Source organism: Electrophorus electricus, chromosome 6, assembly GCF_013358815.1.
Source record: "Electrophorus electricus isolate fEleEle1 chromosome 6, fEleEle1.pri, whole genome shotgun sequence".
Classification (NCBI taxonomy): domain Eukaryota; kingdom Metazoa; phylum Chordata; class Actinopteri; order Gymnotiformes; family Gymnotidae; genus Electrophorus; species Electrophorus electricus.
The window spans coordinates 10460799-10477498 of NC_049540.1; the positions used below are offsets into that span (position 1 = coordinate 10460799).

Here is a 16700-nt window from a genome sequence, read left to right on the forward strand (position 1 = left end):
CTGAAGTGTGCCAAACTGAAACATGCTGTTGTAATGGAAGCTAACGAAATCATTTAATTGCATTAAGTTTACAAAATAAACAAGTGGATGAAGAAGCACAGAAATTGCCTTCAGTGAAGCAGGTCACCTTTTTTTAAATAGTTAACGTAAGAGTGTTTCTACTGTCATCACTAAATGAAGTTAGCCAGCCCAGCAACTAATGTGTAAAATGCACACCATTAGTTCCAGACGCTTCCACAGTCAATGAGGAGAAAAAGCAGGCTCCTCTTCCTTTTCTGACATTTAACCCTTAAATGCACAACAACCAACCTCATAAAAAAATGCAACTTTTTAAAATTTGTTTATTTTCAGGAAGGGAATCCCTGAGCATACAACTGTGCCCTGGGTGTGTGTGTGTGTGTGTGTGTGTGTGAAGGGGTGTGTATAGGGTGTCAGTACCTGTCTGCACCTGTCTGGGTTCAGCACGTCTGCGGTTCTTGCTGTGCTGCTGGTTGAGTCGGTCGAGAGCATCCGACTCATCAATGTGCAGCAAGGCACTCGCTGCCCCATTCCTGTTCTCACAGCCATCATGGTCCTCTGCTCCTTAACCACATACACACAAAAGACAGTTAGCACTCACACATATCAGCCATTCCCAACACAAACACAGATCAGAAACTACATACAATTACACACACAGATCAAAAAGAGTTTGTGTGTGTGTATATACACGTGCGTGTGTGTATACGTATATGCATGGATATGTCTGTATGTAAATTTGCGTATCTAACCATAAGCAGCTGCCCACGACACAGGCATGAAGTCCTTGCTGAGGGCTGTGCTGTCATACGCTCTGTCATGAGCCACTGGCTCTTCGCCTCCAACTACCACTTCCATATACACTTCATCAGAGAGTTTAGAGCCTCCTACACACACACACACACACACACACACACACACACACACACACACACACACACACACACAGGTATGCAAGCACGCACCGTGAGAAATGGAGAGTGAAATAGAACCCTTGTAACCAGGTATTTTTTCCAGATCAGCATACTGTTTAAGAGGATCAAGGGCGCTCAGTCTGAGGTATGCTGCTGTAGCAGAGGCCTAAGTGCCCTCTACTGGCAGGGTGTCTTACCGTCTGGCTGAGTGTGATGGCTGTCACCCACAGACATGTAAACCATCTTTTCCCTTAGCGGTCTGCCCACGGTATCTGTCAGTGCCAGAGTTTCCGAGTCACCTTCCCCTATATCCACTGGCTCACCTACGCACACACAAAATTATGCACTGTGCCACCATACATTTGCATCAGACAAAAAATAACGAATGTCTCTAGATTTAAATAAGAGAAGAGTAGGGGGGGGGGGGAACACACCCACACCCACCCACCCCCCCACACACAAACCCCCCCACACCCACCCACCCACACACACCCACACAGAGCTCACCCAGGTCATCCTCCCCGGAGTCAGCTTTAAAGATGTAAACCTTAATGACTTCCTGACCATCCTCGTCTTTCTCCACTTCTTGATCACCTATGGTTCCCTCCACAGTCACCTCCTCTCCATCAGCTGAAACCATCTTCCCCGCCTCATCCACTACAAGGAGGATGAGAGATTTAGAACGTCTGAGATTGCGTTCAGTCCTCACGGTAACAGAACTCTAGACGTCTTTAAGCAAAAGGCAGAGAGTGGAGGAAAGGATAGAGACACTGCAATTTGGAAAGAACAGAAACAGTGAGAGCAGAGCAGAGCTTAGCTTCTTACTGCCAGCATGGACAGGTGGAGGACTATTATTGCATGAGTCACAGCTTGTATAAGCATATTGTAGGGACGTAGTGATGGATAAATGAAAAAACAACAAATTGTTTTTTTTAATAAAAGTTACACACAAACACTAATTAAATTATCTAAATTTAGATGCATTTATGTATTTATACAGACTATCAGGCCTGTAATCTGAGTACCCTATCTGCACAACCATATCGAGATCTTCCAAAAAACAGCACATAGTCACTTAAAATATCTGCTTAGTGCTGTAAATGTGAACGTACTGGTATAAACAGAGAAAAAGAGGCAAAGAGGACTATTACAACCGAAAATACAAAGAATAAATTAACACATGAATGAATCACTGAATGAGACTCACAGGAGATCATCAGATAGTCTCCACACGTGTCCGAGTCCTGCTCATGGTCCAGCCCATCATGCTCCCTCCCGTCCGCTACCAACACATCCTCCGACATCTCCGCCATGGCGACACCCTCCTCATCCTCTTCCTCACCCTCCAAAGACATCACGCACGTCTCCACGGTGACACCCTCATCGTCGTCGGCGACTACATCCTCCACGGCATCCTGGATGACGAGCTCATCAGAAGGGAAGCCCCTCACTGCCACGCCCTCCCCCTCTCCTTCTCCCTCCCCCTCTGAGACCAATACAGTCTCCTGCAGTTCCACAACATACTCCTCTCCACACATCCCTCCATCATCTGAGAAAGAGAGATGATGAGGGAAAGGCAGAAAGAAGAAGAAAGAAGAAAAAGAAAAATGTTTGGACCACTAGGACATTGGAAAATTACTGACTGCAGCACAATGAGTGCATTACTCTGATGGTCCCTAAAATAAATAACAGGTCTGGTGAGCAATTGCTTCACTCTGGGGGGCAGGGCTACACTACCTGACCCATGGAGGATGATCTTCGGCTCTTGGGAACGGAGTGCGAGTCTCGTCACATCCTCATCCATTGTCTTTACTCGTCATTGGCCTCCACCAAACTACACCAGAAAAATCCATGAATCAGAGACCTGCTCACATCATATGCATAGCCAATTAAAAGAGCTTGCCCAAGGCATAATATACTCAAAACATGCTTACAGTGACAGCTGAGACACCCTCTCTATAAGGCCTTCAGAATATGGACAAAATGACATAGTGATTATATTGCAACTGTGATATGCCTTAATACCACAAACTGATGAACACATAATGTGACATGCTCAGAGACTGGCCAGCATTATTTTGGTCAAAATTATTCTAATTTCTTTGGAGCAGGTGAACATTGTGATTCATTAGAACTCTCACATGTATGTAGAATGTCTGAGGTTGGTCTGGACATACAAAGCGTGCACACACAAAAGATGCAAATCATTAGAGATCATATTTCAATGAACAAACGATATGCTGTGTAGCAGTCCTCCCTACACATAATCCAGTTAAAGAATCATGTGGTTTTATATGCATCTTTTTTCACTGTTCTTGGCTGAAGAATTCTGGTATAGGCAGATCTAGGTATCAATCACTGACTTCACTGCCAAGGAATCTAACAGGGAATACATACAGAAGACAACAAGCACAGCAGCTCAGAGTCCATCATGCTGCCCACAGACAAAGAAACTGACTTAAGTAACTGAAGAGAACAGGACAGAAACCAGGTTTCATATGGTAAGCCTTATAAAGGGCAAACATAGCCACACCTTAAGCACATCACCAAACTATCAACCCCAATAACACACACCTCGAGCCATGCTGAGGGTCCCTGCTGTTGACAAACCACAGCAACATGAAAACGATGCAATCCAAATTCGCGGAGAAGCGCAATCACGCATGCGTCTACTTTCATTGCACATGCTCAGAACGTTAGCCCCTCCCCTTTGATTTAATTCGCAGGGCTGAACACGCAGGTGTTCCTATACTGTTAAACCACTACTTCAAAAAGAGAAGGGGTGGGGAACAAAAAAAAGAAAAACTAAGAAAAAAAACAACATAACCTGCGATTTGTGCAGCCGCAGAATAAACTATTTGACACACAAGAAAAGAAGCCACATGAATGCATTCTACATCTGTGAGGTAGGTGGTTTCGGTGAAAGAGGCCCACAGGTATGGTCACGCCGCACCTTTTGGACGGTCGTCCGGAGCAGACAGCCTGTTTAGCTAATGCAAGCAGCGGTCGCCTGTCCCTTTAATTTGAGGATGAGTCTGCAACAGAGGGCCGGCTCTGAATAGAATGAATGAAAATGAAAACATGGACTGACTATTTTTGTTTAAAATATGCTACATTAATAACACAACTGTGAAAACAAATTTACACTATGATAACGTGTTTTAATGTACCAACTGCTAAACTATGATTATGTTTTACTGCAAATGCAGCTACTACTGCTGCCGAAAGGACACAGCTACTTCAAATGTGGCCAGCTAACAACATTTATGAAGAAAAAATTGGATTTTTTAATGTTTCCCCGCACCGACATCCCGACCCCTGGAAAGACAGAAGGGCATTAGATTTATCCACCTTCTCTCACCGAACCCGTCTTTCAACACCTGAAACCGGACATAAATATGGCGCCCTATGACCATAATTCTCCCTTTTACTGAAAACAAAACCTTTCCGTGAGCGCCATTTTGGACGAAATTGGATCATGGATTTTATTCCCGCGTCGCCGTATAAGACAACAGACATAAGACTATGCCCTGGTGCTGACCCTCCTCGTAAAACAAAGAACCGCTTTAATGCTGCGCGTTTCTCCCGCGGTTTTGCAGACAGGGGGGTTTAAAAACAATACCCTCCCCCGATCGCTAAGGCCTCCCTGCGGCCTTCTCACGGCCTCGGCCGTCGACCATATCGAGGCCTAGAGTCTACAAGCCGTACAAATTATAATTAAAATAAAAATTACAAGTCGAGTTACTTGAGCAGTCGCGCATTAGACACGTGCAGAGCTGGCGCAATACGTGACGACAAAGAGACACAAAACGGGCGCTCTTACCATATATCGGTTAACGGGGCGGCCTCCGTCTTGTTAGTCGATTTCCCAGGCCGTTTCGGTTCCCCCAGACTCGGGCAAGTCTCAATCGGGAGTTTGTGCTAGCTGGGCGGGCCGCCGAGTCGCAGGGAGGGAGGGGCCGAGTGTTTCGGAGCTCCACTGAAAGGCAGAGAAAGCGCCGCAGCCCGCAGCTCCGCCAGCGCCGAGGCCGCCGTCAGCACGACACGTCACTGCCCAGCCGGCGCAGGAAAATGCGGAAGAGCTTTGAAAGCATTATTGCCCGGGGCAGGCCGAAAGCTCCGCTAGAAATGCGAAGCGGCAAAGCTCTGGGTGCAGTTTGTTCTCGGAGTGCTGCGTATAGGTATCCGTAGCCATTTTAGCAGCTTGCGGGTTTTCAGCGGCTTCGAAACCAATTTAACGGCTCGGTGCAGGTTTTTCTGTGTTTGAGCGCGCGCTTCGATTGTTGCATTGCATATGCTCGCGTTGTGCATAAGACGTCCAAGCAGAGTCTTTAATGATTACTTTATTAAACGCGTTATCTTTGTAATAGGTTGGTGTGCCACCTACGTATACAGAAATGGACTTATCGGTGTCGTCCGTGGGCGAAAAAAAATGGGTAACTTGCACGGTTCGGTATGATTTTCCACACTGCTTTTGCTGCGTTGTAATCGAATGTACTGTGATCTGACAACCCTCAATGATAAACAACCCTTCCGGAATTTTTTTTGTTTGTTTGGGTTTGTTTTATTTTGGTTGTTCAAGTTCATGAACTCTCACTTTTTGAAAATTGTTTTTCTTCGTAAAGTTGTTTTGCGACGTCTCTCAGATACGCGTATATTTACATATACCATCGTAATAAAATAAAGGTATAGATTTCATACGACGTTTTTGTCAAATTCAGAGGTGGTAAAGTTATAGCTTTGCCTTTGAAGGAACAAGCATATACTTTGACAGTATTTTTACACCTTGTTGCAACCCTTGAAACTACAACAAGAACAGATTCAGTCTTAAATTCATATATGAATATTCATAACTGGAACTTTATTTTAATCATGATGGAATGTGCAGGTGCTCAGAGATCGTCCTCTTGCTCCATGCCATCCAGTGCAAGCTGATTGGACCAGTAGCAGAGTTTCTCAGCTTCCTCTTCCCACTCGGAATCGGACGCGCGCAAAGTGCCACTCGTGACCTCATCCGAAGCCAGTGGCAGAGGTGTGTCAGAAAGAATACATTTTTCATCAGCCTTGTTTTGTGTAACCAGATAATTGTCATTCCTGTCCGTCCTGAGAGTGCCTTTCTTTTGTTGTTCTTTAGCCAACACCTCCAAAAGAAAACAAATTGTTTACCACTGCATACTGTTGTCTTTATTGTGTCTTATTTTATTGGGCGTCATGGTATTTGGCATGACATTTAGACTGATTCATTAACAGAAACCTGTAAATGTTCTACCAGAAAATTTGCTCCCTTGCTTCTAACAAATTATTTTCAAAGCTGTTTAGTTATATCATAGCTTCTGGATCAAATTGTATTCCAGAAGTGCTCAATAAATTGGTCAATCTGGGTTTTTGGTTCTTTTGGATGAATTACTTTTTGTCTATAACAGAGGACTGAAACCGCAGACTACAGTGCTGCAGGGCCCCACTTGGTGTACCTTGATTTAACAACCTTGATTCAGTTTGGCTTCCTCATTGTCCAGTTCATCAGCATGTGGGTTAAGTGCTGGGTTAAACCTAAACCATGCAGAATGTGACCTCACCCTCTCGTGTTCACCCGGGGTGTAGAGGCGTCTCATGCGCCTAATGTGCTGTACCCGGGCAGAGTGACGTGTGCAGGTTTGGGGTGCCAAGCTAGAGACCCTGGAAGACAGGCGTGCAGCCGGGGACCTGGGCAAAGGGGGCAGTGCTGGTTTAAAAAAACAAAACAAAAAAACTGTGCAGCCCACCCAGTGCCAAATGTGTCTTCTCATAGTTCTAACATGGAATTCATAAATGTGTGCAGCTTGGGGCAGATGCACACATCTAGTGTACCTGGAGTGAATGAAGGAGATTCCAGAATATGCATGGATGTCTTAGTCCTTGCTCTGGACACATGTGAGGTGTTCCCCAGTTGTTATAATAAAACTGACTCAAAGCATAATTAGCCAGTCTTCTGTATGCCAAATGAAGTCTGACCTGATTTGGCAACCCAACACTGACACAAGGAGCTAGTGGGATGAGTGTGTATAACCAATCCAGGCCTGAGAGCAAGGATATAGTGTACTCTCCTTCTCTATTAAAACCTCTATTCATAACCATGAAAAGGATCCAGTCTCGCACATCACTGTAAGAGGTGTGATTAATATAGGCCCACAGCACAGAACAAAGTCTATTTATAGTGCCAGACTTGTGACAGGCAAAGTTAGAGAATCCCACCCTCCAGTGGGTTACCTCAGTGGAAGAGCAAGCTGTCCACCTGCCTTGGGTCCTGAGATGGCCTCATTCTGCAGGCTGCGCAACACACTGCTTATTCTCTGGTCAGCTACGCCATCCGTACTCGGGCAGTTCCGGGACAGCGCTTTCAGGGACAGATGTCTCCAGGTATTTCCTCTGCCCCCCAGATGGATGGGTAACTCGTCTAAGTGGCTAGAGTACTGATGGGGGTTTAACTTTAATCGGGAGGTGTTTATTTTACTTTCTCTACAGATGCTAGAGTATGGGGATAAAGAGTGCAGAAGCATGCAATGCCTTTGTGGCTCAGTGCCACATTTGCAAACATGGTGCACACTGTGCAGGTTGTAAACATTCAGTTTGCACCCATATGCAGACCTACTTTAGATTTCTTTGTTTTGGCACACAATAATAATGGTCAGAAATCCTGCAGTCTGAATTTGATTTAAGAAACAAACACTACTTGGCTCCATGTAAAACTGCATGACCAGTTTTGTCACCTGCATGTAGTCTCTCATGCACGTGATGTCCGCAGGGTCAGAGATTGCTTGGTCACGCCACTGAATCTCGTCCTTGGTCATGAGTTCCACAAACTTCCTCTTCCCCATTATCTGAAAGGTGTCTGCAGTGGCCTGTTAATACACAGGAACTCTGTAGAAACCATGTATTTTTTTCCCCCCAAAGATCAAACTTTTAAACGCTTTAGATACCTAAATCCTAAACAGCTTGCTACTGCTTCCTGTTTTGAGTGCAAGGTTTTGAAACAAAAATAAGGGGATGGTTCCTATGCTCACTTGATTAGAAGGCCGGAAGAGCTTTTTTCCCGACAAGTAGTGCATCCCTTGGCCCAGGTGGAAAATCTTGAACACAATTACAGGTGGAAACTGAGACCCTGAGAATCTAAGCAACAGAACAGGTGCAACACAAACAGGGCAGATATTGGATTTCAGTCTATGGACAGGTCCCTCAGTTCTTTTACCCCACCCCTAACACTAATCCCACATGGAGTCTGCTGTCCTGTTGGTGAGTGGCTGTCTATCAGTCAAAGGTCGTCATCGCAACATAGGAGCACTGGGTGGGTTAATACCTGAATCTGACCTTGCATGGAAGGCTGGGGTCTCTCAGCAGGTGTGCCTCTCGTGGGCTGAGCTGGCGTAGAACTGCTGGGGTCAGACACTGTTCCTAGACACCATCAAGCACAGAAATCACTTCAGTGACAACGTCGGGGAACTGACAAACGCGCCACAAGGTGTTGCTAGCGGCTGGTCAAAAAAAGAGGAGGCGGAACTATTCATAATATATCATTTATTCATTATTTATCTGATAACAATGGCGGTGACGTGTCCCCAGAAAGCATTACAATAAAATCAAGACATTAAAGCTTTGAACCTACTGCCGAGCGCACAGTGTTTAATAGCAGGCGAAAGAGTCGCCGATCTTGGTAGGATCGCCAGTATGCCTGGATTTTCCTGGCGGAGTTCTCGCGCATCTGTCGGTTTAGGCTGTACGGGTAACAAAATATGAGATTTGGTTTCTTGATCAAAAAGGGAGCTAACGAAAACAACGAACCGAATAACACTTTTGCTAACTATTGTCGTACATCTTGAATACTTACCCATATTCCATCATTTCAAATGAATAATTTAGAACCTGTGGTGCTCAAACAATCATCTCTAGTTAGCTTTAAGTTCACAGAGATCCATGGAAATCTCAATCGCGTCTCTGTTGCCAGGCAACAGAAAGCCGTAACAACAAATGGGAAAGACACGCCAGAGTCAGTAGTGTTAGGTGCGACATTTGCATTAGCTTAGGCTATCTGTTAAACGACTAGAGAGTAGGACGCAAAATATATATATATATATAATTATTTATAGGTGGTCTAATTCCTTTAGCGGATACAGCACCTTAGAGCTACACTAGGTGGCAATATGCACAAATGTGCACGCATTCCCCGCTAAATACTATAGCGAAGAAGAGCATGAACATGTACAAGGTGAGAATTAAAAAACTTTGGAGAGTGAATATACAGATTCCTTTACAGCAGGAGGCTTAAAACATTTTAGATCAAAAACCGTTTAGCGCGTCATTCTGCTAAAAGCAGGTGTGTCGTATGCTAAATTTGTAACCTAAGGGCGCTAGATTTGTTCTCAGCCGGGTGGTAAAGAGGGCACTTGAGAATTGATGAAGTCGAAGGACATTTCAGGCTTGCGTGTAGAAGTGTATCATTGCTTTCCTTTTAATGCTGCCATTTCGTAACGTTTAATTTAATTCAGTTGAAGCTGCATAATAATGACTATACGTGCAAATCAGGAGTTTATCTGCTGCAAGGCAAATGAAATTTGTGTTTTGAACTTGTTTTGTTAACGAATGCGACTTCGTTTCAAATTGTCATTTCATTTTATTTTGGTCAGATACATAGAATAAACGATTAAAGTAAAATTGCAGTCTAAATATGTTGGCACTTAAGGTTCCTGAGGCAGAATTCATGGTTGCATTTGTTTTAAAACACTAGGTGGCGCTGCCCCTTCGTTTAACCTGTCGAATGCGTTCTTATCACGAATTTAAGGGTGTTGCGTACTTGGATGTTGCATGAGCAATACATTTGTGCTTAAAATACGATACACTTCACTGTAATTTCATGCTCAAATGCTGAATGATATTCTGCAAATAATGTTTTGGAACCTCAGTTTTCTCAGTGATCAAAGTTCACTGTAAATTGTATCCTAATCTAGTATGTAAAATTTATACAGATCCTCTGGCCTTTGCACTTCATACTGGACATGTAATAGAAAGAGCCTGAGCTCATCTATAATGGAGTTGCTAAGTAGGTCCCTCACAATGAACTCGTATTGTGTGGGTGTGCTTTTTTTCCTTTTTTTTTGTGGGGGGAAAATGCACACATTATCCACCAAAAACACATGCATGTAGAAATCTAACATAGAATAAACAGACACAAAGTCTCTATTTAAGTGTGTACTGGGAGAATAAACAAGTTAGCATTCTGTATTGATTAGTTATGTCTCTCTGTATTGCCATTTCTTATCACAGTTTTCTTTAGCAGTCTAGATGAAAATGTTCCATTAAAAGTTTGAGTTTCTCACCTGTTTACATATTTGCAAAGATTCCTGAATTAATACAGATCACTATGATTGCCTCTCTGCCATATTCCATTTCCATGGTGATGGTGGATGCTGCTCCAGGTGGGAGGCACAGTTGGCCTCTCGGGCGTCCTGGGCATGATGTCAGCATCCGTGCTAGCTGCCAGTGACGGCGAGAAGCCCAGCGACAATATAAGTGTGGATGAGGTAAAGGCACCCCAGTGCCTCCTGATGTGTACAGAGAATAATATGCGTATGTGAATGTTTTGAATCTTGAGGAATCTTCCAGAGCTGTTGGCAGTAGGTGTACTATGTGTGTCTTTCAGCTTTCTCTCTACACGATTCCCCAGCAAAACTTCAACTATGTGGAGCCAGAAAAGGGACCGGTGGAGGACGGTGTAGCCATGCTGAGGAAAATGGCAGAGCCATACACCACCTGGTGCCAGGTACTCACAAGGGCTTGGCCTCACCAGTAGGCTCAGGTTACGGGCTGGCCTGCTGCCCAATGTAGACTTCCCTTGAGCAGACTCGTTCCTTGAGGCTCTTGTGCTGTACACTTACCTGCTTTAATGAAGTGACTCACCTCATTCAGCCACAGACTCCTTCAAACTGGCCTCATCCTGGGTTGAGTGCACCCAGTTACCTAGTGTGACGCAGTGGCTTGTGTAGGCACCTGCCCAACTTTCTCTCACATGCGCTGGGTGTGCTTGGAGCCAATGCACTGCTTGGCCTCTTGCTTCCTCAGCACAAGCTTGCAGCTTCTTTCTGGGTCAGATTCCAGCCCTGTCTGTGCTGATTTAAGGCACACAGGCAAATGCTAGGCCAGTGCTTCTTCTAAAGATTCTTATGCCAGACAAATTTCACTGGTGGTGTCCTGTGGGTGTTTCCAGTTACAGATGGAGGATCCAGTCACCTTTCTTCCATAGTGGAGTGTCTCTGCTGGGCTGTTTACTTTACAGTAACAGTAAATATGCTCTCCACATGGCCCGGCCCAGAGAGCTGTGTGTAGTAAATATAGTAAGTTATGCAGATGTAAAAGGTCGAAGCAGCCTGACTCTGGTCCTTCACCCTCTGACACTTCACTTTCATGTACACTGGACAATGATCTCTTAATCTCTGTTAATCTAATCAAGCTTAATGAGAATTTCATAGAAGGAACTGCATGCCTTTAACCAGATAATAAACCCAACATACAATCACAGATAAGCTGTATGGTTGTATCCTACTAATCTTGATGCTCATTGTTGGGATACTGATCTAGAGTCAGCCACTCCACTACTTCATTTATGATCTAGTGTTTCTAATTGTTTGGTCATGGTTTTACTGCCCTGTCTCGCTGACAGCCCCCTTTCAGCACACGAGCAATTTAACCAAACAGAAAGTTCAGGTGTCTTCTCACCCCATGGCTACACGCACACATGCAGGCACCCACCCTTCCTTCCCATACTTTGCTGCTTTGCACTTCCACTGCTGGTAGTCTACATTGGCAGTTGTCCTGTATAAACTTTCCAGCTTCTCTGGCTCTTCATGAGTGAAATCAGAACTTATGGAATACTTGGTCTGCATGTTTGATCGTCCACAACCTGGACTCCTTTCCTCTGTGAGTGACCTGAGACATGTCCAGCCTCACCTTGTGCTCCTGTGTGGGATACAGGCCTGGTCCAGCCTTGACTTTGCTCAGAGCTGCATCATTGAGTCTTTGTCCTTTCTCTCCTTTGCTTAAAGCAGAGCTGGATTGAGAGGCACTTCTCATATGGACATTTGGCCTGTCAGCTGGTGTTGCTGTTTTTGCTTGTGTCAAAAGGTTTGTTTTTCGCTCTGGAGAACTGAAAATGTGTGAGAACCAGCTCACCAGCTGCGGGAGGCTGTCCTCAGAGGAATGAGCAGAGTAATCCACCATGTCTGCTAAAAAGAGGCCAGTGTGTAAAGAAGAAGCAGTGTGTTATGAATTAGCAGCACCCACAGGCATTGCTGAATTGGTCTTTCTTGGACCTATCCAAGCAAATGGCAATGGCAAATGGCTTTCACACTCTCCACAGCTACAAATGCTGGCACTGACTGGCTGATTCATTTGTGACCTTTGATTATAATATTTTGTTATTTTGAAGATGAGATGTAGACATTCGCTTATACACACTTAAACATAGGCCTCAAGGGTGACCTACACACTAGTTTCCACTGTGCATATCCTAAATTAATGTATTGAACATAATTTCTTCATGGTGTTTCAGGGAAATGCACTGGGTTCCAAAAGCTGATGTGTAAGCTCACAAGTCATTCTGTCAGACATTATGGCTTAACCAGAGCCAGACACTGAGTGACCATAAAAATCATAAACATCTCCTGGTAAACCTTTGGAATAATAAATCTTTTGAACTTTCTCATCCGGCAGAGAAAGTGAGAGAAATTTTAACCAGGAAAGAAAATCTGAGTGTGTGTATACAAGTCTCATCAAGTAACCGGCTCAAAAAATGGAAACACAATGTTCAGCAGTGAGACACCAGTCTGTAGGAGGATAATGTTATTTCCTGTGTGAAACAGGGTGCCTATGGAGCAGTAAAGCCCAAGGTGGACTATGCACTTCAGTTTGGCCAAGGTGAGAAAACACAGTTAAATAAGATTAACAGTAGTTATAGTACATTTTAAAATGGATGAAGTTAACATTAGAGCTGGTTCTGTGGGTAAAGAGCCACAGATTTGGTGGCTGGTTACTGTACTGGCTCGGTTAATGTAATTGCCAGTTACTATAATTAACTGTAGTAGTGGTGGGATACTGTAATGGCTAGTTACCATAATAGCTGAATACTCTAGAGGCTGGTGAAGGTAATGACTGACTGGTTACTGTCCCATCTCAATTCTACAGACAGTTATACATATTTGAAGAACCCTCCCTCACAGTTCTACCCCAGGGCAGGAATCATTGGTTTTGCTGGCATCCTTGGCCTCTTCCTGGCAAGAGGTAATGTGACTATTTACAACTAGTTTTAACACTGCAGTGAAATTTACAAATAGTGATAGTGATGTGCAATTGTCACGGTCTTTGTAGTAGGTTTCTGAAATTGTGCATTACCAGATAGGTGACCTGTGCATATAGAATGTTATAAGCCCAGAGTATATGTTATTTCATAGTAAAGGTGAGGGGGTGCACTCATTACATTGTTAGTAAGCATGTGTCTTTGATGACCTTACTGGTCTGTGGTCTGCATGCTTCTGTTTTATTCTGAATCATTTTGAAGCTTTGGCTTGTTCACTGTTTTTGTATATGTCTGTGTTCATTCCTCCAGGTTCCAGGCTAAAGAAGCTGGTCTACCCAATTGGTCTGATGACTGTGGGAACTGCCATGTACTATCCACAAGAAGCAGCCAGCATTGCAAAGGTGCGTGTGAGTGCAAGCAAATGTTTAATCTGTATTTATTTTTAACTGCCTCTGAGATGAGTCTGAGATATTGAAATGGTAATTGTGCAAGCTGGGCCAGGGTGTGATTTCAGTTGATGCCAAGTTATGGCTTTATCAAGTTCAAAGTCACAATAAAAGTGAATGTTAGGTTTGGAACACACATGCCCTGCTTCTGGTTGGGGGAAGAAGATATCTGCTTATATACTTCCAATCTGTCAGACGCTCAGTTTGAAGTTGTAGCTGCATGTGCTGTTACATACGCCACTACAACCTGTAGTAACCATGTGATGTGTTTCTAATGCTCTGTGGCTAGAGTGCATTTTGTTCAGTACCCGTGTGTGCGTGGTCGTGATGCTGGAATGTGTTTTTCTCCATTCCTGCTGAGTTGTGGGGAATGTTTATTATTAACCGATCATTCTATTATCATCACTGTCTGGAGGGGGGAAAGGGTTGGGGGGGCACAAGTTCATGATCCAGAAGTTTCCATCACACCTGCCCAGATTAAAATGAGAGATGGAGTGCTTCTCTCTCTCTCTCCAGGGTAAACCCATCATGGTGCTGACCCGCACCCTCCTTTCCTTTAGCTGCCTGCTGGTTGTGGTAGATAGCTGGACTTTTTTCCCCATGTGCAGTGGGGGTTAATGACCTTTTCCTGCCATACCTCCTGCTCAGGTGGGACCTGCTGACTGAATGCTGTAACACCCCTCTGACACTTTACTTAACGTGAATGATGATTGACAGGGTGAAGGTGGGGCTGCCTCATCTTCAGACACATTTGTATTACATGTGTTTGTAGAGGAGTCACACGAAGCTCTGAGGGTCATGGGCTGCTACGACATGGGTGGAGTTGTAGCAATTGTAGCTTGGCATGTTCCAAACCTATCACTGTTCTCCAGGGTGGGGTTGGGGGGAAAAGGCTATTTTTTGATGTGCTTTATCACTGCTATTTCCTATTGTCCTCTCCATGTTCCGTTCTCTCATTCTCTCTAATATGCGTGTGTGTCTGTATTATGGCCTTCCTGTCGCTTCTCATCCTCATGCAGAAAACTGGCAGTTCCGTGTATGAGTGGACCCTACATGCGTACATTGCTGCAGAAAACCTGATTAAAAGCAAGCCGGGCCCAAAAGCACATGCAGAGAAGGCAAGTCTTCTCCAGCACAGCAGAAACGGGAGCCATGCTTCACTCTGTGTACTTGTGCACTTGGTGTAACTTGCTGAGGCACTCTGATCCCACAAGATTCAACCGCCTTTTTCTTTTCTTTTTTAAATTTAATTTTGTTTATTTAAGTGTGCCTTGTAACCCCTGACTCCTGACCTTGCTTAATTTTTCCACAGATTGAGCAGGCAGAGGAGAAACCTTCCAGTGAGGAGACGAAAGCTTAGGTAGGGAATAACAGCCGCTTCATCACAGCATGATAAAAACATCATAACTAACACTACAACACAGCTGGGTATTGCATCATAATACCGTACCCATAACACAGCTCAGTTCAATATAATGTGCTTGCTTGCACAACCGCAAGCTTTACAGCCAGTGTCATGTCTCTTCAAGTGAGTACAGACCTTCCTGTGGTTTAGTAACCTCTGCATATGTTTTATTCACTTCCCCATGGAGCAGATTTTTGATACTATTGTGCTTTAACCCTACAGTACTGCTGATGGAAGTTGCTGTTATACTGGTCTGAGTTCAGTTGTGTACAGTCTTATGATGAGGTTGGGGTTTGTTTAGGTGGAGATGGTCTTGGATTTAAAAGAGCACATCCAGCTGCTGGTGGAATGTTACTCTCTGCACTGCCTTTTTGAATCAGTAGTTTGGTTTAAGAAATGCCTTTTTCTTAAAGTTTTTGATGCTTATTTTGCCTAAAAGCTGGATATAACTATCATCTTCATTTGCAGATATTGCATCCTTTCTGGGTTGACAGGGTGATGGCATGCTGTAACCTGTGAGCTGGAGTGTTGAGGATACAACCCATAATGCCTGAGCTCTCCCTCCTCCTCCTGTGAATCTCCTGCCTTCTCTTTTAATTTCTGCCGTTTGAACTTCTCCTTTGGTCACTTCCTTTGGCTCACCCTTTAGACCTGCTTATACACTAACCACTCCTTCAGCAAAAGGGGAGTGGTTTGTCAAAAGTTCTGAACTTGGAAACTTCAAGAACTACCACAATGGTATTTTAATGTATATTGATGATTATTTTAATGTATATTCATGTACAAACTTGAATAAAATGGTCTAGATTCCACATTCTTGTGTACAGTGTTGTAAAAGGAGATGACTGGATAAAATAAAGTATGCCATAAAGTAACATTTTACCATGGGGCAGTAGTGCTGGTCCAGACATCTCCAAGGCTTGCTTGTTCTGGCATTTTTTTTTCTAAAAATCACTTCCTTTTTTAAGCAGACGGGTTTCAGGGAAGCATAACTGACTACTTTGTCATGGAAACAAACTCAAAAACCAGTTCTGTCCAGAAATGGACATCCACAGTTTGTTGCAAAACAGTTTCACATACGCTGAGTGGGTATTGCCTGTCATTGCCATCAAGTCTTTGAAAGGAGAAACGGCTGCACCAGCTTTACAGACTAAGAACTATATAAGCTTTAAAAGTGTACTTGTTTAAATGAACTTTAAATCTGATGAGAAAAAAGTACATTTTTGGCAAGCCTTGTTAGGGAGTAAGAAATGAGTAAATTAGAAAGTTTTTATCTAGAATTTTAGTTTTGGAGAATTCACAAAACTAATCAAAGCAGTAACCAATGATTGAATGTGCCAAAAAAAGCAAGCCATGTTAGTTTTCATGGTGCAGACATACTAACTTATCATTTTTGCAATAACATTGAATTACAACCATAAAATCAGTTCATATTCCAGTATATTTTACATGTGAGACATTGTTTCTTTTGCAAAGTATTTCAGTGCACCTGCTTGGTGGACCTCCATTCCTTTGACCAAAATTGATTTAATCATGTTACCTTTAATTTCATTATGAACAGCTAATTTGAGTACAGTAACATCCATTTCTTTAAAAAG

General features: G+C 43.7%; 3 protein-coding genes across 9 annotated transcripts in view; 1 reads left to right on the forward strand and 2 right to left on the reverse strand.

Annotated features, from left to right (window-relative positions):
* Positions 1-4932, reverse strand: part of LOC113570209 (zinc finger Y-chromosomal protein 1) — a 7236-nt gene extending 2304 nt beyond the window's left edge. The window contains exons 1-9 of one of the 3 annotated variants that reach the window (XM_035527322.1): positions 4756-4932; positions 3886-3986; positions 2867-2897; positions 2670-2766; positions 2140-2481; positions 1440-1589; positions 1130-1255; positions 771-905; positions 439-582 (exon numbers count right to left, since the gene is read on the reverse strand). In XM_035527322.1, coding sequence (XP_035383215.1) covers positions 439-582; positions 771-905; positions 1130-1255; positions 1440-1589; positions 2140-2481; positions 2670-2736 — 964 coding nt within the window. In that variant the 5' untranslated portion in view covers positions 2737-2766; positions 2867-2897; positions 3886-3986; positions 4756-4932. The remainder of the gene's footprint in view (positions 1-438; positions 583-770; positions 906-1129; positions 1256-1439; positions 1590-2139; positions 2482-2669; positions 2767-2866; positions 2898-3885; positions 3987-4755) is intronic. The other 2 variants (XM_035527320.1, XM_035527321.1) reach the window with 2 other exon arrangements.
* Positions 4933-5772: 840 nt separating this feature from the next.
* Positions 5773-8882, reverse strand: c6hxorf58 (chromosome 6 CXorf58 homolog). 3 transcript variants are annotated; one of them, XM_026998495.2, is made up of 8 exons: positions 8794-8882; positions 8584-8680; positions 8266-8360; positions 7973-8078; positions 7679-7810; positions 7179-7381; positions 6509-6635; positions 5773-6073 (listed from the first exon to the last, which is right to left on the reverse strand). In XM_026998495.2, the coding sequence occupies exons 1-8, from the start codon at positions 8805-8807 to the stop codon at positions 5825-5827; spliced, it is 1023 nt and encodes a 340-aa protein (XP_026854296.2). In that variant the 5' UTR covers positions 8808-8882; the 3' UTR covers positions 5773-5824. The 3 variants fall into 3 exon arrangements, with proteins under 3 accessions (XP_026854296.2, XP_026854297.2, XP_026854295.2); XM_026998496.2 differs by having other exon boundaries at positions 7973-8038; positions 8277-8360; positions 8572-8680; XM_026998494.2 differs by having other exon boundaries at positions 8572-8680.
* Positions 8883-8983: 101 nt separating this feature from the next.
* Positions 8984-15916, forward strand: apooa (apolipoprotein O, a). 3 transcript variants are annotated; one of them, XM_026998488.2, is made up of 9 exons: positions 8984-9171; positions 10379-10483; positions 10603-10722; positions 12818-12872; positions 13140-13235; positions 13561-13658; positions 14717-14815; positions 15010-15057; positions 15571-15916. In XM_026998488.2, exons 1-8 carry the CDS (start codon positions 9115-9117, stop codon positions 15055-15057), a joined length of 678 nt encoding a protein of 225 aa, XP_026854289.2. In that variant the 5' UTR covers positions 8984-9114; the 3' UTR covers positions 15571-15916. The 3 variants fall into 3 exon arrangements, with proteins under 3 accessions (XP_026854289.2, XP_026854290.2, XP_026854291.2); XM_026998489.2 differs by having other exon boundaries at positions 15597-15916; XM_026998490.2 differs by having other exon boundaries at positions 13561-13652.
* The last annotated feature ends 784 nt before the right edge of the window (positions 15917-16700 follow it).

Excerpts from the sequence above, each read along its gene's own strand:
- apooa (XM_026998488.2), top strand. The coding sequence starts at position 9,115 with ATGTGCACGCATTCCCCGCTAAATACTATAGCGAAGAAGAGCATGAAC. Across the intron at positions 9,172-10,378 it reads AGAGCATGAACATGTACAAG|GTGGGAGGCACAGTTGGCCT; the intron begins GTGAGAATTAAA and ends ATGCTGCTCCAG. Across the intron at positions 10,723-12,817 it reads CATACACCACCTGGTGCCAG|GGTGCCTATGGAGCAGTAAA; the intron begins GTACTCACAAGG and ends TGTGTGAAACAG.
- c6hxorf58 (XM_026998494.2), bottom strand. Across the intron at positions 7,382-7,678 it reads GCATGAGAGACTACATGCAG|TACTCTAGCCACTTAGACGA; the intron begins GTGACAAAACTG and ends AACCCCCATCAG. Across the intron at positions 6,074-6,508 it reads CCCCGGGTGAACACGAGAGG|GTGTTGGCTAAAGAACAACA; the intron begins GTGAGGTCACAT and ends TTTCTTTTGGAG.